The 23,085-nt window shown below is 50.7% G+C and overlaps 2 protein-coding genes and 1 pseudogene across 2 annotated transcripts in view; 2 read left to right on the forward strand and 1 right to left on the reverse strand.

Annotated features, from left to right (window-relative positions):
- The window catches only part of LOC135392280 (uncharacterized), a 117,106-nt gene that overhangs the window by 82,144 nt on the left and 11,877 nt on the right, over positions 1-23,085 (forward strand). The window lies entirely within an intron of this gene.
- On the forward strand, positions 13,367-13,693 carry LOC135392271 (histone H2B, gonadal-like). The gene has a single exon (XM_064622991.1). The coding sequence runs from the start codon at positions 13,367-13,369 to the stop codon at positions 13,691-13,693; it is 327 nt and encodes a 108-aa protein (XP_064479061.1).
- Positions 14,062-14,180, reverse strand: LOC135379900 (5S ribosomal RNA; annotated as a pseudogene).

Consider the following 23,085-nt stretch of genomic DNA (forward strand, 5'->3'; position numbering starts at 1 on the left):
AAGAGCACTCTACAGAAGGATAAGGTGCACCTGATTTCTAGGATCTATGCTATGCTCTAACTCTTCAGACACCACATTTCTAAGTGGCAATATGGGCTCTGGTACTTCTTTTGCGTCTGCATAGTGTGCAACCACATGGCTACTGGAGCTTTCGTGTGCATGTTTTTGTGCGACGGTGTTCATTACAAACAATATCCAGATGTTAGACATAAAATGCAGTAGTTTGTAGCGTACCACACAACGCAGCGTGACATGGGAGTGTGTGATTCAAAGAAAGCTTCTGGAAAATGCACAGAATCCCACAAAAAGTTTAAAATGTGATTTGTATTTCGTTTTACGTCTTTCGTCGTTACATACCATCGTCGACGCTGTTGCACATTGATAAATCGTACGTAAAACTTGTTCCATAGCAGTACGCGGTTTCTCAAATACATAGCACAATTTTCCTGCAGTAATAAAACGCTGTCGGCATTTTCTTGCTGACACTGCTGTCGAAACGTCAGCCTCTACAATGGGCAAGTGCTGTAAAGGGGCTACGCAGACGCGACTTGATACAAATTGTACGTGCTCACAAAACACAAACGACGAATTCCAGTCACAACATCGCACAGAGGTTGGTTCGCGAATGAGTTCGCAGCTGCTGCACTGTTTACTTATCGCGGAACGGTGGAACCCGGCTGTCCGCCATCTTCAAGCACAGATATGTGAACCGCGAGAAGCCGTAGCTGAAATCCACTGAGAAGTACGAAGACGCGTACACGTCACAATGCCCGTTCGGGTGCATCTACGTAATAAAAATGGCTGCGCCCATGTGTGTTTCGGAATGAATTACCTATTTTTTTTTTACATGGTACTGTACCGAACTGAGACAATGAAGGTGTATTTTGGGGAGAGCTGGATGTGGGCTTTCAGAATATCACAACCGTTTCGACTATTTGCGATATCGGCATAGCTGACCTTTAATGGAGAATACGAGCGCCTTCGGGTCGCCAGGAGGAGGGCTGAACGACGTGCTAGGAAAACAAAAAATCCTGTACACATACCCGAAGCTAATCAAATTCAAGCAAAAATCCGCCGCCTCTTGCAAAAACTGTCACAGAACACATGGAAGCATTTCTGTGAGGGTCTTTGCAAAAAATGAACTCTGACAGAACTTTACCAACACGCAAAACGGAAACGAGACTTGCCACAACAGGAACAGCCATTTACTGCACTTTCCCTTTCCACCGGCACTCCCATTCTTCAGCTCGCAGATCAATACTGCCACAAACTCACGGCAGGCTGCACGCCTTCTCCCTCTGAGTACCCAGAGCTGCCTGCAACCAAAACAAAGAAACACAACGAACTGGATGATGATTTTTCACTCAGTGAGCTTAGGAGAGCATTAGAGACCTGTCCAAACCACTCCTCCGCCGGACCTGACGGCATTACATATGAAGCATTAAGAAATCTAGGTGAAGAAGCCCTGTGGCACCTCCTGGGCATTATTAACAACATATGGGAAACGGGAAACATACCAGACGAATGGAAAATTTCCAACATCAGACCAATACAAAAACCAGGCAAACTGCCAACCAGTCTGGACGCTTTCAGGCCAATTGCACTTAATAGCTGTATTGGCAAGATCTTGGAAAAATGGTCAAAATCCGTCTCGAATGGTTCCTGGAAAATAACTACATATATCCAGAATGTATGACGGGTTTCAGGAAACACCGTGGCACAATAGACTCTTTAAAAAGATATTATCTCATCAGTCCAACACCAGAAATCCGTACGGAACTTTTCTGCTGCAGTTTTCCTAGATATTCGAAAGGCGTTCGATTCCATAGCACACTCTGCCATTATGAAGGACATATTGCGAATTGGAATCAGAAGCCGACTGTACCAATACATAAACAGCTACCTAACAAACCGACAAATATACATGGGAACTACAGATGGCGACAGCTCCTTACACAAGGTAAACACAGGAGTCACTCAAGGAGGCATCTTATGTCCAATACTGTTCAACATAGCCATGTTATATCTATGCTGATGATATATGCATATGGGCTGCTCACCACAACGCCTCAGTCTCGTGGCCCGGCTACAAGCGGCGGTGAGCACAACTGCGCATTATCTCAGCGTACGTGGAATGAGCATCTCAATAGACAGAGCGGTCATGCTACCGTTCACACAACGTCCATTCCACAAGTACCCTATCAAAATAAACAGCACTCCAATAGCAATCAAAACAAAGCACAAATTCCTCGGGGTTACAATAGACCGACTCCTCAGCTGGGCACCGGAAATACGCTCCATCCAACGAAAAACAGCTGGATACATGAACATCCCTAGAAGTATGGCAGGACATACGTGGGGACCCCAAGGAACATCCTAATGCAGATTTATCGCACTCTAATACTCTCCAACTTGAGATACAGTCTATCTTTGTTATAGCGGGTGGCTAAAACAAATCTTAAGAAACTCAGCCAAACTCAGGCCTCAGGGCTGAGACTTGTTCTTGGAGTCGAACGACATTCCCTCACACGACAAGACATTCAGCACTCCTAGAAGAAGCACGAGAAATACCCTTCTCCTTGCTTATCACACACTGAAGGTACATCTACGTCATAAAACCGCGCACGTTCGTTAAGCATCCTCTAGCCAATCCTGGCACCCAGCGAATGGGCTCAGAAGCGAGCAAAACAATGCTTCAGTTCCATCCATACCTGCCGACGGATTTCCGACCTGCAAAAAGGGTTACCATGCCACCATGGAGGCTCACAACACCTGAAGTCCAGTCACGAATCCCAGGGATGCCAAAAAAAGTCAGAAACAGCAACATCTGTAGTCACACAACTAGGACTTCAAAGGATAGCTGAGCTCCAGGATAGGCTAACGCTCATCTACACAGACGACTCCACTATAGATCTGGGTTCAACCTCTGCAGTATATTTCCCACACAAGGAGGCTATCCTGTCCCACAAGCTAAGCCACAGAACTTCATCAACAGCAGCTGAGCTGCACGCCATCCTCACCGCCCTCAAACTTATCCAAATAGAAGAACACCCCACAGAATGGGCTATACTCACTGACTCCCAATCTGCAATAGCAGCTGTTTCCTCTCCCAAAGAGTCAGAATGTTCCTCCCTGGTGAAGGAAATGCGCACATTCCACACAAGCTCAATCTATGCTGGCCACTCAGTCCTTCTACAGTGGATCCCAGGGCACACCAACATACCTGGAAACGAAATAGCTGATAAAGCAGCTGGCGACGCACGCGCGTTAGATAAAACAACAGCAATACCTCTTTCAAAGTCAGACAACAGAGCAATAATCCGGGAAATTACAAAGGCTCAGATCGATCAACTATATCAGGATCCTGAATGGAGAAACAGAAGATTGGCCCATCTCGACAGATCTTACCAGTACCACTTTACAAAACACATGCCAAGGCAACAAGAAGCACTGATTCATAGACTCAGAATGGGTGTTGCAAACACAGAAGCTTACAAACACAAACTAAAAATTGTACCCTCACCTATGTGTCACACCTGTGAAGAATTAGAAGATGAGACACACATACTTCTGTACTGTAAAAAATTCTCCACACAAAGGAAAGTCTTAGAGAAAGGACTGCTGCACCTTCATAACGGACCCCTGACCATGCACAAAATCTTAGGCGCCTGACCCTCCAAAGCCTCCTGCTTCACAGCAGCAGGACTCCTGCTCTCCTTCATCAGGGAGTGCGACCTGCAACTATAAATCTATAACTATAAACACACCCACATAAATAGTTCCTCTTCCTTTCTCCTGCGCCCTTTCCATAACTAAGCCTCCCACCTACCCTCTCCCCTCCCCCACCTTTTTACCCCAATTACCTAACCCCCTTTTCCGGTAGAGCAGCAAGTCAGCCCTAGCTTGGTTAACATCTCTATAAACCCATAATGAAGAAGAAGAACAAGGCCGGCAAGGCGCAGAAGAACGTCCTTGACACGGACAAGAAGGTGTGCCGAAAAGCGCACGTGGGTCCACCGTGGTTCTTCGAAGGCTGCTTCTCCGATAGCTCCTGCGGGAAACGGTCTGTTAGCGAAAGCGACTAAGTGACTTTGCTCTTGGCCTCTGGGTCTACCACCTGCCCATATCTTGTTGGTGACCGGCGGTGTCGAGGTAAGGGGGCTTGGCCGGAGCTCCCCGCGGTCGTAAGATGCCGGTCAGCGGCGGGGCGGACCTGTACTGGTCCGCGTCCAGCGACATTGGCTCCTTCCCTTTGGACCACTTCTTAGAGAACGGGCTCTCTGCCATTCCTGTTGTTCTACTGCCTACGAATGGGTCTACCATACGCTCAAAAAACCCTAAGATACTTATTCAGTGCCTAGAGGGCGTAACTCACGATTTTAAGGATATTAATGAGGTACGTCAGTACGGAAAAGACGACATCGTTTGTCAGTCATAGTAACCTTCGCGGGGCACAACTGTCCTTGGGAAATAAAATCGTGGCCGCTGATATTTCGCGTGGATTTGTTCAGACGTAGACCGCTGCAGTGTAAGCGCTGCTACCGCTTTGGCCACGTCACTAAGCACTGTAAGTCCGAGATGCGCTGCCGGCGCTGCGGTGGTTCCCATGACGAGTCTGCTTGTTCCCCTGATTCCTCTTTGAAGTGCTGTCTATGTGGAGGCGATCACAACGCTGATTTCCCGGCTTGTCCCTCTCGCGATCTGGAAATAGCTCTCTTAGATCTTATGGATTCACGTCACTGCTCTGGTGTCGAAGCTGCTTCTGTGCTTAAGGGTCGTGGTGATTCGTTTGCCGCTAGGACTCAGGCTTCCGGGCTTGCCCCGGAGAGACTTGAGAAAATGATTACTGATGCTGTGGAGTCCGCTGTCGCCAAGCTAAAAGAGGACATTTGCTCTCTCAACTCCCTGCTTGCTTCTCTAACTGCTGCCCTCCAGGACACTGTGTCCTCAGGGGCGCGGGTTGCTTCTGCGGCTCGTGGTCCTGGCGGCTCGGTGTCTGCCGAGGCAACTCCGCCTCTAGGTTGTACGCCCATTCTTGCTCGCCCCCCGGGTGACTGCCAGGATTCCGAAATGCATTCCGACATAGATTCCGTACGTTCCGTAGATTAGTACATTCCGTACGTTCCTTGCCCAAGCGCGGTGCTTCAGGATCGGGCTCCCTTCAAGGCAAGCGCAATAAGAAAGGTCGTAAACAGCAAGTGAGTAGTGGCGTCCTTGCCACCGCCGTTGCTGAATCCATGCTCGCTGATGGATAGCCTTCGCATACTCCAGTGGAACTGCTACTCTGTACTCAACGGCCTTCCAGACCTTAACACACTAGTTTCCTCTTGTTCTCCGGATGTTATTTTACTTCAAGAGACTTAGCTTTCTGCTTTTCGGTCCTTTTCTCTTCCCGGTTTTCATGCGTACCGCTTAGACCGACTAGCTGGCTGCGGTGGTGGCCTGCTGACACTTGTTTCCACATCCCTCATTCACTCTTCCTCTGTTTTCTATGAGCAATCATCTCTGGTCTGGGAAGTGATCGGCGTTCGCCTCGCCTCGCCGTCCCCAAATATATCTGTCATGAACGTCTATTGTCCTGGTGGCTTTCTCTCCGCCGGGCCCGTGGATGCTGCCGTGGCCAGGGCTTCTGGTGACGTTTTAGTAGCCGGGGATTTCAACTCCCACCATGTCCAGCGGGGCCATAAGACCGACTCGCGAGGCCGGGACTTGTGGGCTTGGATTTGCCAGCGAAACCTTCTGTGGCTAATGATGGATCGTCTACGTTTCTCCGAGGGACTGCGCGCTCTGCGATCGACCTGACCTTGTGCTCTCCCCGGATCAAACTGTCTTCGTGGAGGGCCAGCGATTCGTCCACCAACAGCGATCACCTACCCATTTATTTCGAGCTCCTGTCCTCCGCACTGTCTCTGTGCGGTCCCACTGTAACCGCTCCCTGCAAGAGAAGAAACTTGCTTCATTGTTGGCTGGAAGCGATGATCTCCCTCCTCTGGACAGGGCAATCTCGTCTCTTTCCTCTCTCTCTCAATCTCTGCAGCAGTCCACTTTTAGGGTGGAGAAACGTACTTCCTCAAGCTGTGCTCCTTGGTGGACCGGTGACTGCACGAGAACCTACAGACGCCGCAAGGCAGCCTGGAAACAAGTGCTTGCTAACACATGCTACGCGAACTGGACACATTTCAGCGTCTCAGGGCTCTTTATAAACGCACTATCGCTGCCGCCAAGCGTAACTTTTATTCGGGTCGCAACTCATTCCTCTCAGCTCCGAACTGCAGGAAAGCGCTACACAGACACATTGCTTTTATCCGCAGATCCTTCTCCACTGCACCCCCGCTCTAACCGTCCTTTCTGATGCCGACTCAAGCTCGCGCCTCGAAGGAGTCGCGAGGGGGCTTGCTCTGCGGTTCTCGAATGCGGTAGCCGTCGTATTACCTGCCCTTCCAGCTCCATCCTCTGGGTTTCATGCTGTCTCCCCCGCGGAGCTGGAATGTGCTGTGGGGGCTCTTCCTAACAGTGCTCCCGGTCCTGACGGGGTTAGTGCAGCGGTGGTTAAGCACCTTTGGGCGAACCACCGATCTGTATTGCTGAATATTGTGAATTCGTCCTTGGAGCACGCATGGATCCCCCAGGTCTGGAGGCGGTCTCGAATTGTCGTCGTTCAGAAGGTGCCCTCCCGGGGCATCTCTCTCGACAATATTAGGCAAATCGCACTGACGTCAGTCCTTTGTAAGACTGTCGAGCGTATCATTCACTGCCGGCTATCGCCGTTTGTAGAGTCCTCTCGTGTTCTCAACAAAACACAAATAGGTTTTCGCGAGCATTGCTCCATTTGGTTGGCCCACACCAGCCTCGAGTGCCAGATCCGCCTCGCCCGCGAGAGGGGATTTCTCTCTGGGCTGGTGGCTCTAGATGTTGCTAAAGCCTATGACAGCGTAGAACATTCGGTGCTCCTCCAGGAGTTAGTGAACGCTAACTCTCCCCCTTACCTGATTGCTTGGGTCATGGCCTTCCTCTGTGATCGCTCATTCTTCTGTTCTGCTGGTTCCTTAGTTTCTTCATCTTACCCCCAGAGTAGGGGCGTCCCCCAAGGATCGGTGCTCTCTCCCATATTATTCAATGTTTTGGTGAGCTCCCTCCCATGTGACCCGAGCATTACAACTTTTACGTATGCGGACGACATTGCTTTCTTTGCTTCGGCGCCCTCATTGTCTGAGTTGTACGCTAAGCTTCAAGCCTACCTGGACACCCTGGCAGCCTGGATAAGCTCTATGCACCTTTCTCTGAATGTGCACAAGTCGGCCATGCTCGTGTTCCCGCTGAACACTACAGTCACCATCGACATGCTAAGTTGGCCTGCAATCGGTCCGTCAAGTTAAGCAGCTCAAGTACTTGGGGATGTGGTACGACGAGAGCTGGCGTCACCACATAGATCACTTGTGTCTAAAGGCAACGAAGGCAATCGGCGTCTTCCACCGGTGCTCTAGCCCCCGTGTCGGCATGCGTAGAGATGCCCTGCTCTACGTGTACCGTTCTTACGTGCGACCCATTTTGGAGTTTGGAGCAGTCCTTTTTTCCTCCCTGCCTGACTGGCGACTAACCAAACTGTACATTTTGGAGCGGCGGGCCCTCCGCCTCTGCTTGGGCCTTCCCCGGTATTCGGCCAATGATGCACTTCTCCTTGAGGCACGGTTGCCTTCTCTCAAGGCTCGGTTCCGGCTACTTACAGTGAGCATCTTCCTGTCTCAGTGCCAGAACTCCCTTGCGCTGTCAAATAATGCGGCTCTCATGGATGCTCGGCTGTGGTTAACTTGGCAGTGGCACCGTAGAAATACTCCACAATTAGTTTTCGCCGAGCAACTCCTTCTGCCATTAAAGGTTTCGCTCTTCGATGTACTCCCCCTCAACTTCTATCTCCACCGAGCCGGCCGCTTTTCATCCCCCGCGTGTCCCCACTGTGGCCAGTACGAGACGTTCACACTTCCTCATGCAATGCAGCTTTTACGCTAGGCTTCGAGAGGCCTATATATGTCATCCACTCCGTCTGCTGGGGGTTCCCGTGTCCCTAGCAGCCCTCCTTTCGTTTGGAGCCTCCAGCACTTCCAGCTGGGATATGTCGGTAGCGGTTGGGCTTGCATATTTCCTTTCTCGCTCGCGCCGCTTCTAGCCCACCTTTGCATCCACCCATTCACCCACCTACCCACAATCACCCATTGAGTGTTACCACGCCGTGTGTTACGTGCACGCCGAAGGAGCCCATTAGGTCTGAGAAATTCTGGTGGCTCTCCCGCACGAGGCGAGTCAAAGCAACATAAGTCTGCAGAGGGTGGCCGAAGGTAAACAATGGCATCTGATTGCTTTGGTTTACCCCAAGTATAACTCCGTGCCACACTTTCAGTGTGAGTATCCAACTCCGCGGGCTCTTACTTACCTGGAATAGACAGCCACGGTCAAACACACAGCCAGGCATCTACACTGACTACTACACAATCACTCTACTACAATGGCTTCTGCTAATGAATACTACAATTAGAGTCACTAAATAAGCTACGCTTCAGAGTATCGACACTGAGGCAAAAAGAGCCGCCATGTTGTTTCGGATGACCTCCAGCCCCACCTCTATTTTATTTATTTTTATTTATTTATTTATTTATGAATACTCCAGGCTCCTGGCCCAAGCAGGAGTGGAAAAACTAAAGAAAAATACATTGCATTTGTAATAATCATATGTCGAGACAGCACAGATATTAAACAATCAATACTGAGTCCGTATAATATATGCAGAGCAAGCAGAGCAGCCATAGCCATAGGATACCAGCCACACACGATAACCACCAACTACGTTAAGAAGTACTCTCTTGGCAAGGCGTTCCATTCGTCAACAGTTTTAGGAAAATATGAATGCTTGAAGGATTGAGTTCTGCAGAAAAATGGTTCAAGTTTATGAATACGTGTAGATCGCAGTGGTCGGCTTTGACTTTGTGAAATGTAATCATCAGGATTTAAAAGAAGTTTGCGGTTACAGAGCATGTGCAAGAATCTCAGCCTATGTTCTTTCCTTCTTTCCGCTAACGTCGAAAGCCCCGATCTAGCAAGAAGTTCAGAAACCGAGCGTCTCCGATCATAAGAACTGTGCACGAAGCGAATGGCAAGGCGTTGAACCCTTTCGAGCTTTGCAATATCAACTTTAGTATATGGATCCCAAACTATTGACGCATATTCTAGTTTTGGCCTGATTAGTGTTTTGTATGCATTTAGCTTTACATCAGTCGGTGCTTCCTTAAGTTTCCGGCGCATAAAGTACAGCTTTCTTAATGCCTTTGAACATATCTTTTCAATATGGCTCGTCCACTTTAACGTACTAGTCAGAGTTACTCCCAAGTACTCATACTCAGAAACCTCAGTAATCGGCACACCCCCCAATGTGTACACAAACCTTTGTGGAGTCCTTTTACGAGTTATAGGCATACATACAGTTTTCTCAGAGTTCAACGTCATGCCCCACTCGGTACACCACAGCAAGATTTGGTCCAATCCCTTATTTAGTCTTTCCTGATCTCTTCTATCGTTCACAGTTGTAAACATGACACAGTCATCCGCGAAGAGCTTAATACTCACGCCGGGTTCGACACTCTCAACAATATCATTAATGTACACTAAAAAAAGTAGTGGTCCCAGGACAGAGCCTTGGGGTACACCGGAGCTTACTTCTAAATTATCTGACACTGATCCTCTTACATCTACGAACTGCTTCCTGTCTGTTAGATATGCCCTAACCCATGCCACCAAATATGACGGGATACCCAAGCTTGTTAACTTCCGCAGTAGTTTAGAATGGACCACCTTGTCAAAGGCCTTCGTAAAGTCGAGAAACACCATGTCAACCTGGCCGCCGTTATCTAGCACTTCCAAACAATTATGAACTGTGGTCACAAGTTGTGTTACTGTTGAAACTCCTTTCCGAAAGCCATGTTGCTCTTGTGAAAGTAAGTCATTCGTTTCTAAGAATTCACGGATAACACTTGCAATTATATGTTCAATGAGTTTACAACTACAGCAGGTCAAAGAAATTGGCCTATAGTTTGAGACATATTGAGGGTCACCTTTTTTGTGCACAGGGATTACGCGTGCCATTACCCAGTCCTGGGGCACGGATGATGTGAACAAAGACGCCTCAAAAATTACTTGCAAGTACTTTGCAATGACATCCGCATACCTTTTAAGGAAAAAATTGGCTATGCCATCCGGCCCCACTGCCTTTTTTTCCTTTAGTCGCAACAACATATTAAGCACACCCTGGTAAGATACAATGTTATCACTTGGTGGAATAACATTAACATGCTCAAATACTTGATCCTGTACATCGAAATTGAAAACAGACTGAAAGTACTTGTTACAATGTTCCGCTATTTCCTTGCTATCAGTAACTACACGGGAATCAACCCTCAAGGCTTCAATACCATGTTTTTTGTCAGACAAGAAGCGCCAAAACCTGGATGGCTCATTCGTCATGAAATCCCGAAGCACATGCGTGTAATACTCCACCCTGGACTCATTTATTTTTACACGGAGCACCGCTTGTAGTCTGTTTATTTCCTCTCTTTCAGCTCCACGGTTCCTTCGCAGTCGTCTTATTCTTCTCTTCAAATGTATTATAGAGCGAGTGATCCATGGATTAGGGTTGTTAAGTCGCTTATTCTTATTCGGGACGTATTGATCAATGCAAAATCGGCATATTCGTTTGAACTCCTGCCAAAGCGCCTCAACATTACTTCCTCTAAAATTATCGAGATGAGAATTTAAATACGCTACTATGCTCGTACTGTCCGCTTTCGCGTAATCCTTCACCAATACAAACTTCTTTTGTCCTTCTTTCAGCTTACGAACATTGCAGGTAAAGTACACAAGCATGTGATCGGAGATTCCATCACCTACTGTAGTGTCACAATCCGAAAAAAAGTCACTAACAAGTATTACATCCAATATTGAGCTAGATGACTTGTCATAGCGTGTGCTACTCTTCACAACCTGAGTTAGGTCAAATGCAAACATGGTATTAAATAAAGCAATACAGCTCTTCATATTCGAAGTACCACATGTTAGATATTCCCAGTTTATCGAAGGCAAATTAAAGTCTCCTGCAACAATTATTTTTGATCCAGATTTGTGTAATTTGCACAAGTGGTCATTGACACGTTCTAAAAACTCGTCTTTTTCATCTGGAGCACGGTAGATGGCACCCAAAATAACATCATTACCCCACAGATTTAACGTACACCAGACACTTTCATGATGTTCAATTTGTTCAAGCTGGGCACATTCAATATTTGCCTTAATTACCACAGCTACTCCTCCCCCTCTCTGGGGGCGATCCCTGCGTATTATTTTGTGTGTCCTGGGTATTATTTCGTCATCGCTTATGTTATCATTTAACCATGTTTCGGTAATGACTGTTACAAGAGGGTCATATTCTAGCAATAATTCCTCAAGCTGGCAAACTTTATTCACAATGCTTCTTGCATTTACATTTATTATTCGTAACTGCTGGCAGCTGGGTTGTCATTGGGCCCTTGGTTCAGAAGAACGTAATCTGATTCTTTGGTTTTTGCAATCGTTCCATACGTAGACATCATTATTGATCCACAGTTTATCGTTACTGAGAGTAACTTAGCTCCGTTTTGCTTGTCACCTCTAGCACTCTCCCAAAGTAGTTTACGTTTACGTAGCGTGTCCTTTGAGTAATCATTCTGTATAGATATATCGGTACCTTTCAGCTTCCTGGTACTACTGAGGATGCACTGTTTCTCGTTGTAATCTTGCAAGTACAAAATAATCGGTCTGTTTGGACGCTGTTTGCCCAGACGATGTAGACGTGCAATTGACGACACGGGCACTTGCATCTTGTCTAAAAACAGCTCTTGTACAATTTTCGTCTTAAGTTCTTGTGGTGTTTCAGCTACACTCTCCGGAATCCCGAAGATTACGAGATTGTTCCTTCTGCTCCTGTCCTCTAAATTTACAATGGTCTGCTTCTGGCTTACAGTAAGCGCTTCCAACTTCCGTATTTGTTCTTCAAGATCCGGTATTTTATCCGTCATTTCCTTCAGTGACACAACTGTAGCTTCAATGCTGGTGATTTTTGCATTTAGCCCTTCAATGTTCTCATTAATCTTCTGTATATCGTTTTTAATTTCCCTCTGACCCTCAAGAAGCCTCTGGAACATCTCATCTATCCCAGGGCCCGGGTTAACCTCGACATCGCCACATAGCAACAGTTTACAAGTCAAAAAGCAATCTCTTGCAATCAAACAATAGTACGTAGGGGACGGCAGCACGACCAGAAACCTATCGTCGCTACGAACAGAATATGGATAACTAACCTGTATCAAAATGAAGATATTTCTGGTTAGGCACATCCTTCTGTGGCTGCCGTCCCCACTGAAGTGATCTCGCTGTGGTGGCGTCTTTATATACTTTTCGGTCGTTGTACAGGATAAGATAAGCTTAGTATCGTCGAGTACGTGCGTAGTAACATCCTGCCTAGAACACGTGTCAGCATTGCGAATTCCAGATTCCGAGCTGTTGTTCCGAATGTATGTGTAGCTCCATTTTGCGGCTGGTAGCACAAAATTGCAGGTTGCTATGCCCAAGCGCGGCTGCGATTTGTATCAAAATGAAGATATTTCTGGTTAGGCACATCCTTCTGTGGCTGCCGTCCCCACTGAAGTGATCTCGCTGTGGTGGCGTCTTTATATACTTTTCGGTCGTTGTACAGGATAAGATAAGCTTAGTATCGTCGAGTACGTGCGTAGTAACATCCTGCCTAGAACACGTGTCAGCATTGCAAATTCCAGATTCCGAGCTGTTGTTCCGAATGTGTAGCTCCATGTTGCGGCTGGTAGCACAAAATTCCAGGTTGCTATGCCCAAGCGCGGCTGCGATCTGTATCAAAATGAAGATATTTCTGGTTAGGCACATCCTTCTGTGGCTGCCGTCCCCACTTTTGGCAGTAGAAATAGATTAAGGTGAAGTTCAGCAGTGGAAGAAGACAACACTTCGAAGAGCGCTAAATGGATGGCGCTGGAGGTCATCCGAAACAACATGGCGGCTCAGTGTCGATACTCTGAAGCTTATTTAGTGACTCTAACTACAATGCGTCTACATGTCAATTATGCAAATAACCACGACATGCACGATGCTTGCCCTTGTGCCATGGATCCAAAACAAGCGAACTTCAGCACCTCCACCACTTCAACCATTACATTCTGCACCCAACCATCTTCCACCCATTTCCCCACCCAAATTGTCACCGTCAAGTCATAGTACAGTTGGACATCCTCATAGCCCTGGCCGATCTCCCTTGGGGCTAATGGCCATTCTCCGTGGGACGAAGAAGAAGAAGAAGAAGCGCAGGAGGAAGGAGAGCTTCAGCATCTACATCTACAAAGTCCTGAAGCAGGTACATCCGGACGCGCGCGTTTCCAGCAAGGCCATGTCCATCATGAACAGGTTCGTGAACGACATCTTCGAGCGCATCGCTGCCGAGTCCTCGCGCCTGGCGCACTACAACGTGCGGTCGACCATCACCAGTCGGGGGATACAGACCGCCGTGCGCCTGCTGCTGCCCGGCGAGCTGGCCAAGCACGCCGTGTCCGAAGGTACCAAGGCCGTCACCAAGTACACGAGCTTCAAGTAAGCTGCGGTTCGACCACCACCCAGAACAACCAAAGGCCCTTTTCAGGGCCACCCCAAATGCTTTCCGCAGGGGCAGAGCGTTCTTGCGTGACATGTAGAAAACAAAAAAGCTCTTCTGTGTGTGTGTGTGTCTGTCTGTCTGTCTGTGCGCGCCTGACTCTTTGCTTTTCTTTATTTATATATGTATTTATTTACTGGTGTGCTCTCTTTTCTTTCCTGGGCGCCGTTTTGTGTGGTGCGACGCCACGGCAGAGTAATAGTAATACTAAAAAGAGAGAGAGCGACATAAATAAATTAGCAGACAAGCGGGAGTGATGGAGGAAAAACAAATCAATCAATCAATCAATGACTAGGAAAAAATGAAAAGGATGTCATCAGCACTCGGTGTTCCCAGGTGGGAACCCTCCCAAGTACTGACCGACCCCAATGCTGCTTAGCTTCGTTGATCGGACGAGAACCGGTGTATTCAGCATGGTATGGCCGATGACGAGAGGGCATGCTTAACTGCACTAGTTGTATCGTGCGCACGCGGACGAGCGCAGTTGAACGCGCTTTTGTTGAACAAAGAAGGATGCCAGTGAAAAGGTTAGCCAGCCTTGCGCTTAACACCTTGCGCATTTCCATCGCGCTTTGGTTGTCCCTGCGCGTGGTTACTTTGGTATTTCGGCGGAGAGATAAACGGAGCAGCTCGCGCCTCGTTTGTGAGGCTACTGCATGGTTACGTGGAATGATAACCGCTGTCATGATAGTGACGATAATACTAACAACGACAATAACAAGAAAGAGAGAAGCGGCTGTCCTACCTTGCGGTTTTCGGAGGGAATGGGACGGACGGAAAAATAAATATATAAATGAATAAACAAACTAACTAACTAACTAATAAATAAATAAACAGACAGACAGACAGACAGAACAGTAAAGCGAGTACATGCCGCAGACGACACGGGCATTCCGCCGATGCCGGCTGGCGCAGCCAGGCCTCCGCAGCTCTCCGCATTTGCGGCAGTAGAAAAGTAAAATCGTGTCATAGTCACTTGGTATTACGTCGTTAGGCATCATGACCGATGCCCATTGGCCGAAGGAGGATGCGCGCTCTGGGATTGGTTGATAAAGTTTCGAAATATCGGACAGCTCACTTTTCGCGGGCAGTCTGGGCAGTCGGCCAGGCGGGCAGCTCCAAGCAAGGTCGCTGCGTCTCCGCGGCTCGCCGATGTCGGTTGATCACAACGACCAAAGAGGAAGTGTATGCTCGGGTTTGTTCGTGAGTTATAGTGACTCTGGCCATGTATTGATCTCCGATAAAGTGTCAACCTACGGACATTCTTGCCGGGTCGGAACTGTAATGCTTGGTGAGCTGACGCCTGAGGAACACTTTCGAGCGCTGTCGCATTTTCAAATACAGTGAGTAAGAGGAGAGTGTTCGTAACGACAAAAGTATTTCCTGTGACTGTGTGACCTACGGTGCATTGCCAGAATGAGAAGAAGATGCTCATCTGTGAAACACACGCACTCGCGGACTTCGCTCGCCTCCAGAAGTAGACTGTTTGTGTTCTTTGCAAGCTCGAACTTGGTTTGGTTGCTGTCTATTCAAGGAACGAAACGTCCTGTACGCACGGTGAATATATCAGTCAAACATTTAAGTTTATACGTTGCATCAATATATATGTATTTAGACTATAAAAACGTCCTAGTTACTTTGGAATCACGTGCGCCAGCTATGAAAACCAGTAGAAGTCAATGGCAGCCAGGGCCGGCCGAAAGCCGAGCCAAACTGAGAGGTTGCTGATTGGTTGGCTGCTAGGCATCACGACGCATTTTCGTTGGTCGTATGTCCAGTGTTGCCTGAATTATCTCAAACTATGGGCTGTATGGGGAGCTGTGAGCGCGGGGCGCAGCATTTTGCGGGACGCGCGAGCTGTCTCCCCATTGGCCAGAGAGGCGTCTCCGTCGTGGCCGGCGCGCGAGCGCCGTATGCAAGCATCAGTCAGTCGCTCGCTCACATTCCAGCAGAGGTAGCAGATATGTCAGGCAGAGGAAAAGGCTTAGCTTAGTACCGCGCCTGGTTTTGACGAGTGTTGTGTAGCGCTTCGGCGCCTCCTGTGTCCCCCCCTGTGTTTGTGTGTTTGTGTCAGTGCAGTGTATCATCTCCTATCGGATAGCATTGCTGTAAGGTAAGCGAGTACCTCTTCGGAGGGTACTGGCCTTGAACTAGCTGCGCGCGCGGGCGGGTTTTTTCCGCTCGGGCGAAGGACAGCATGGCGGCGCCAAGGACGCCGGCGCGTTTCACGAACCGCGAACGTGTGTTCGCGGCGTACCTTCCGCGCGGCTTGGAGACGGACGATTTAGGTTTGGCGCTCTCCACGCGTTTTGTAACGGGGGCAATCAGCGGGGTGCAAGCCCTCGGTCGGGGCCGTCATGAAGTGGAAGTCACCTCCGCTGAAATGGTGACCAAAATCCTGGAGGCCCCCCTAGTTTCAATAAAGGGCAAGGAGGTAAAGCTCCATTTCATTGGGTCACGGATGAAGGAAGTCCTCATCATGTACTTCCCACTTGATGCGCCTCGAGGACATGCGCGCAACTCCCGCGCGGGATTTGGCACTGTTCACGAGGTGACCGAGGTCATGCACAAGAAGTTCAAATGGCGCACGGGCCATCTCCGTGTTGTCATGGATATGGCCAAGCCTGTGCCGAACTTCTTGCGCATCGCGCAATGGACCGTACAGGCCGAGTACACGGGCGTGCGACGCTTTTGCAGGCGCTGCTCGTTGGAGGGTCACATCGCGGTCCAGTGTACGACCGTGAAATGCGTTCGTTGCGGAGTATTTGGGAACGGGGAGTGTTCCGCCGCCTGCCCACGCTGCGGGGCAGACCACGCAGTTAGTCAGTGCCGTCGGTGCACGTTTGCGTCGCTAGCCGGCTACACGCGTGCGGCTGTTCCTGATCTGCCCGTGGAGGAGGAGGAGCAATCCCCTAACCCTGTGTCCCCCCCTGAGTCGGATGACTTGTCCGCTACCATGGATCGTACCCGTGAGGAGACGCCAGAGGAGACCCCAAGCGCCGAGGAGCCCGCCGCCCTGCCAGCCGGTACCAGCGCCGAGGACTTCCCCGTGCTTCCCTCCCCCGATGCGTCAGCTGTCGTGTCCGCCGAGGAGAATGCGGTGGAGCCACCTGCTCCCGCCCCCGTGATCGCCGAGACAGCTACGGTGGAGCCGCCTGCTCCCGCAGCTGAGGAACCCGTCGTCGCCAAGGAGACAGAGGACGTTGCACCCGCCGTGGTCGAGCCCCCCGCTCCCGCCCAGGAAGATGCGCAGTCACCCACCACGAAGTCGTCGCGCAGGCGCGTCAGAACCAAGCGCCGTCGCTCCCCTCCCGCCGTGGATGATTCACCGGCCTCGCCAGCTGAGTCGTCTGCTACGGACAGCGCGGGGCTACCCCAGAAATTGCGCGCGGTGCGGACGTGCGGACCGCCGCGGGCGATAACTGTGATGCTTGCGAAGGCGTCTGTATATACGCTAGCACGTACGAAGAGACGGAAAGCAGCTCAGAGTCGAGTTCCGACACTGAAACCTGCTCTTCGCACGAATAAAATCTAGCCCCTGCTGTACTCCTGTACTTACTGTCCCGCTGTTATTTTTTCTTTTTATGGCCGGTAGTTTAAATATTGTTACTTTTAACGTAAGGGGTCTCACCCGTCCGGCCAAACAGCTCGAAATTTTAAATGAGGCGTGCGTCTTACATACTCACATCATCTGTGTTCAGGAAACCTTTTTTTAGCTCTCGACGCCAAATGCGGCTACTGGATAAACGTCACGGTACTAAGTCATATAGGACTCTCGGCTTTGCCGGGAGGCAGGGGTATTATTCTTATGCCCCACTGTGGGGTTAAAGTGATTCGGCACGCTCGCGATTCCGACGGGCGTGTCGTCTGGATTGACACTTCAAGCGGCCTGCGGATTGTTTGTATATACGCCCCGAACCGCGGACCGCAACAACGCGAATTTTTTGCCAGCTTGGATAACTATTTTGTTGGGGCCTCACGTCTCATTTTGGCGGGAGACTTCAACTGTGTTACCGAGCGCGGCCTAGACATTTCTCGTTCTCGTCATCGCTTCTGGCGTGCTGGCAGCCGCCCTCTCACTACCCTGATAGAGAGCCTGGATCTGGTGGACGTGTGGTGGACACTGCACTCCGCTTCGCCAGGTTTTACGTGGAGTGGCAGGGGTGCGGCTACGCGCATCGACCGCTTTTACATCTCACGCAACATCCCAGTGAATCAGGCACGCATTGACGCCCAACAGTCAGCACACAGTGACCACGCCATGTTGTTGGTATCTTCGGGTGGTGCACTTCGCAGACCACGGGGCATGGGATGTTGGAGGCTCAATCCGAAGCTGTTGGACGAGAAATACGTACGCGCGAACATTGAACAGGCCATGTGGCCCTTTTTACAGGAACCGCTCACCCCATCATCATGGGACGCACTAAAACTGGCCGTGAAATCAGCCGTTACCACTGCAGGCCGGGAACTAGCGCGGCGCGCAAGGAAGGACATCATCGCCGTCGGTGACGCGATTGTGCTCCTCTACAAGCCTAGGTCTGGTGGCCCGGGCATGCCCGAAGCCATCCAGAGGCTCCGCACCAAGCTACGTCCTCTCCTACACCAGCAATGGGACCGCTTTGAAGCATCGCAACGCACGGAACAGTGGGAGCGCGAAGCCTTTTTGGTCGCGCACGTTACTCCGCCGCCGCCTCGGCCAAGAGGCTACCCCTCTCACCAGTGTCATTGACCGCGCCGGCCACATCGCCGACGAGCCGTCAGCTGTGGTCGACGCATGCGCAGACTTTTACCGACGCCTCTACACCGCCGGCGCAGCCAGCCCTGGGGGATTCCCCTTTCTCCCTCCGCGCGAGGAGCCGAATGTTGCCGATGGTGACGTCACGCTCGGGGAGTTGCGAGCAGCGGCCGTGCGCTTGGCTCGGACGGTCTCCCGCCGGAATTTGACCTTCGGTTCTGGAGCGTCCTCGGAACGGCTTTCACCACGCTTGTGAACGCCTGCCTTCGGGCGGGAGCCCTCCCGCCGTCGATGTCTGAGGGACTTATTACCCTCCTCTGCAAGGACCAGTCAAAGCGCATAGATTTGCGAGCGTGGAGGCCTATTACTCTGCTCAACGCAGATTATAAGGCCATCGCCAAATGTTTTGCGTGGCGCCTCCAGCCAGAACTCCCCGTCATCCTCGGCAACAGCCAAGCTGCCTGCATGGAAGGACGTGTAGCGGCCGGTGGACAACGACGAGGATGGACACGCGCCTGGAGCACCGGCTTCAGTTCCACCGGCGCGGCCATGGAGATAGGCCACCGTCATTGCCTCTCCGTGGCATACCATCATCGCCGGTCGGGGCTCATGTAGAGGAACACCATCGTCCTCTACATTTGGTGACCCGAACTCCGAACACCTCGGTTCAGTAAACAATTCGACCTTTTCAACCATCCCAAATTTTGCAACAGTTTCAGTGGCATGGTTCTGAGCACCCCATCCTGGAAGCCTCTCAACACAACGCGCCCTGCGTTCACGCAACGACCGGACCATTCAGCTGCGACTCGACCCCTTCGAACCGTCTCATCCACACGCCACGAACTGGCCATATTTCCAAAGGCATCTTCTGCTCGGCAAGACCACAGCTGTACTGCAGACGCCGTATTGCGAAGCACATCCCTCCGGCACACACGCGCCTCACAGATTGAGCCGCCTTCACTCCTGCCGCATCCGGGCACTCTTCACCGCACCCAACGCTTCTCACTGCCGGCCGCGACACTCGAGCCTTGCGCTCACCTGCCGGTCGCGGCAGCCGACGCCACGGCACGCTTCAGCCCGTCTCGGCATCTCACCACGGCTCGCGTAGCCTCGCCTCACTCATTTCACCTGGGACTCTCGGCTCCTGTGCCGGTCGCGGCACCCCAGGACCACGACACCTAGCGCCTCACTCTCTCTCGCTCGTCTCTACCTGACGGATCGTTGTTCCCGTCCTCACCATCTGTGACATGCCGCCAACGTGTGCCGCGCCATGCACCTGTTCAACCATGCACGTCAACCACGGTCGCCCTCGCTGCCCTCCTCTAGTGACGTCGTGAACATCATCCGCTTTATCGCTGCTCCGCGTCTGAGGGGGGGAGTGATGTAGCGGCCGGTGGACAACGACGAGGATGGACACGCGCCTGGAGCACCGGCTTCAGTTCCACCGGCGCGGCCATGGAGATAGGCCACCGTCATCGACTCCCCGTGGCATAGCATCATCGCCGGTCGGGCTCATGTAGAGGAACACCATCGTCCTCTACAGACGTTCGACGCAGCTTCACGCGCTTACTTTGCATGACCTGATACAGTGGGTGATCGATTGCAACCTCCCCAGTCTTGTGTTAACACTAGACCAGGAGAAAACCTTCGATCGCCTTAGTCGTCTGCGTCTGAGAGTCGTTCGTATTTGATGTGATGAGTACCGCGCGCCTTTCGCACGCGTTTGTAATGAAAATTAAAACCCTGTATAGGGCACCCGAATCACGGGTGATCGTTAACGGGTTTGTGAGTGACTCTTTTCCTATCGAGCGCGGCGTAAGGCAGGGATGCCCGCTTTCGCCCGCTCTGTATGTACTATGCATCGAGCCTTTGCTTCGACGTGTTTGTTGTGACTCTCGCATCGCGCGCACGCCGCTCCCTGGTGCCTCAGTGTGTGTTCCCACGTTCGCGTACGCGGACGACGTAACTGTCGTCGTTCCGAACGAATCGTCCGTGAACCGTGTGATCGCCATATGCGGGTTGTATTGTGCCGCAAGTGGAGCGCAGCTCAACATCGACAAGTGTGCCGTTTTACCCATCGTGGGAAACTATGTTGGTGCAGCGTGTGGTGTTGGTGCAGTGAACCAAGTGAAAGTGCTCGGTTTTCTGTTCGGGCGCCGCGGTCTTCTCTCCAGCACGTGGATCCGTGAGCCTGTACAAACAGCCGGGTGAGCCTGTACAAACAATTACAGACTTCCCTCGCCGCTCGTGCCAACATTGTGCGCAGCCTACTCTTCTCAGTAGTGACTTACATCGCAAGCCTACTGATGGTGCCGCGTCGCACGCGCGTTCGAGTGCACACGGAAATCTACCGTTTTTTCTGGGGCTTTGCTGTTGACCAGCTCCCCCGCGTTATCGTGCAACTACCTCGCGACGCAGGCGGGTGGGGCATACCCGATCTTACCGTGGTAGCCCGCGCCCTTCACCTGCGATGGACGCTGCGCGCACTCGACTGTGACAACCCTCTGACCACTACCTTGACCCGTTTTTTCCTAAGTTACAAGCTTAGGTTATTTGACGTCCCCCTGTCGCACACCGTGCCTCGGGCTGCCGCTCCCCTGGATTCTTATGCAGACGCGGCAGACGCGATGTCCGTGATTCGGACTCGCTCCTCTGGCTGTGATGTGCGCGCCCTCCGGCTCGGCGACATCGTCGCCCTGCTGGGCCCGGACCATGCCATGACCCTCCCCCGTGTCAATGACCTTCTCCCGGCGGTGCCGGCTTGCATTGATGTGGACCTAATACTTTAATCAATTCATTCAATTCAATTCACATGTGGCCATGTCGCTGGAGATGTAAAAAAAGAGTAATTTGTCTGTTTACGAGTAGAAGTGTCACAGAAATATTTTTTCACAAACGACCAGAGTACTTCATAAGAGTAGCAAATAAATATGCAAGAAACAACACATTATATTGATTTTAAAATGAACAACAGGCATCGTGATCTTTGCATGGTACGCCACGTAAACGTAGGAGCACATTCACAACTTATTGTGCGCGTTCTTCGCAGCCTTTTAAAAATCCCTGGTGAATTTGCATAGATGCAGAGAGTGCTTTTATACGTGTGGCCATGTCGCTCGAGATGTAAAAAAGAGTAATTTATCTGTTTACGAGTAGAAGTGTCACAGAAATATTTTTTCACAAACGACCGGAGTACTTCATAAGAGTAGCAAATAAATCCGCAAGAAACAAAGAAAGGATACAAGGCTTTTACAGAAAGGTTACACATAAAAATGCTGCAAACGTAGTTGAACTTAAGCGAAGATATTCCAAAAGCTGGGCGTCATAACTGGAGAATGAAAATTGTTCTGGTGGTCCTCATTCCCGTCCCTAGCCTTGCACTGATGATGTCTCCCGCATAGGAGAAGAAAAGTCTAAATAAATTGTTATTTCCCGTTGCGTTAAGTCGGTAACAATTTTCATTCTCTAACGTTGAACCTTATGGGAATCCGTCTGCTGGAGAAGTAAACCAAACTCTGATTATACTAACAGCCATTTAATAACATACCAACAGAACACCGGGTACAAGATGAAACAGTTTTCCGTGCCAAGCCAAAGCGGTCTGCTCCTGGCGACGTCCCGAGGGAAAAACGCCCCCGTGCCTAACGCGGCATCGTTTTTAAACAGAAAGACCCCGCCCTCTTTTGCCAACACGTGCCACCGATATCTACTGAAAACTGTAGCTGCTATCAATAATCCGCAGATTACGATGTTTCCCACATTTCCCCACACCCAAAAAGAATGTCCAGTTCAAATAATAACCGGGGAAAACAATGCTAGCAGATATCGTAGACAAAACTTAAACAAGCAAGAAGGGTTCCGCGGAAAAACAGTTCGGTAGGTTCACCAGGCACAGACCATTGGCAGTCAAATTCACGAAGCATGACGTAATTCAGAGCTCTTCCGGGTCGATGTCAATGAGCAGGTTTCCCACTTCCTCGGGGGCTCGGAGAAGTTCCGGTCTTTCTCTTTGGAGAAGAGAAAGAGCGGCTGCGACGTCGCCTTCCGCCAGCCTAGGCGCTCGGGCATCTTCTACTTTGGCGCGATGCAGGGAACCGCGACGATGAGTCCCTCGGTGAAACTCTGGAACCCGACAAACAGGGCACAAAAGGCGATGCTCATCCTCTGTATAGGGTATGACGGGGTCCGCGGGATGGCGATCTTGAAGCGTGAGTCCCTGAAATGGCGGCGGAACCTGTTGTGGATCATCTCTGAGCGGCCGAGGTTGCGATGACCACTTCGAGCGCGATGCCCAAGATACGGGACGACCGGATTCCACGACGGTCCAAATCGCCACAGACCTGACATTCGGGGCCCTCCTCGAGCCAGCTGAGCCCTCGTTTCTGGACGGCGCTGTTCGGGGCCTGCGGACGCTCTCCCATGTCCATCCTGCGCGGCTACTCGCCGATCGCTTTCCGCGTTGCTGAGGCATCACCAAATGACTGGAAGAAAAAAAAAGTCAAAGAAAATCAGGAAATGGTGGGGAGGACTCTCCCTACCAAGAGGGTATGTCCAGCCCTCTGATCACTTAGCTACCGTGGGGTACCGTGAAGACGGAAAG

This window comes from Ornithodoros turicata, chromosome 1, assembly GCF_037126465.1.
Source record: "Ornithodoros turicata isolate Travis chromosome 1, ASM3712646v1, whole genome shotgun sequence".
In the NCBI taxonomy this organism is placed as follows: Eukaryota; Metazoa; Arthropoda; class Arachnida; order Ixodida; family Argasidae; genus Ornithodoros; species Ornithodoros turicata.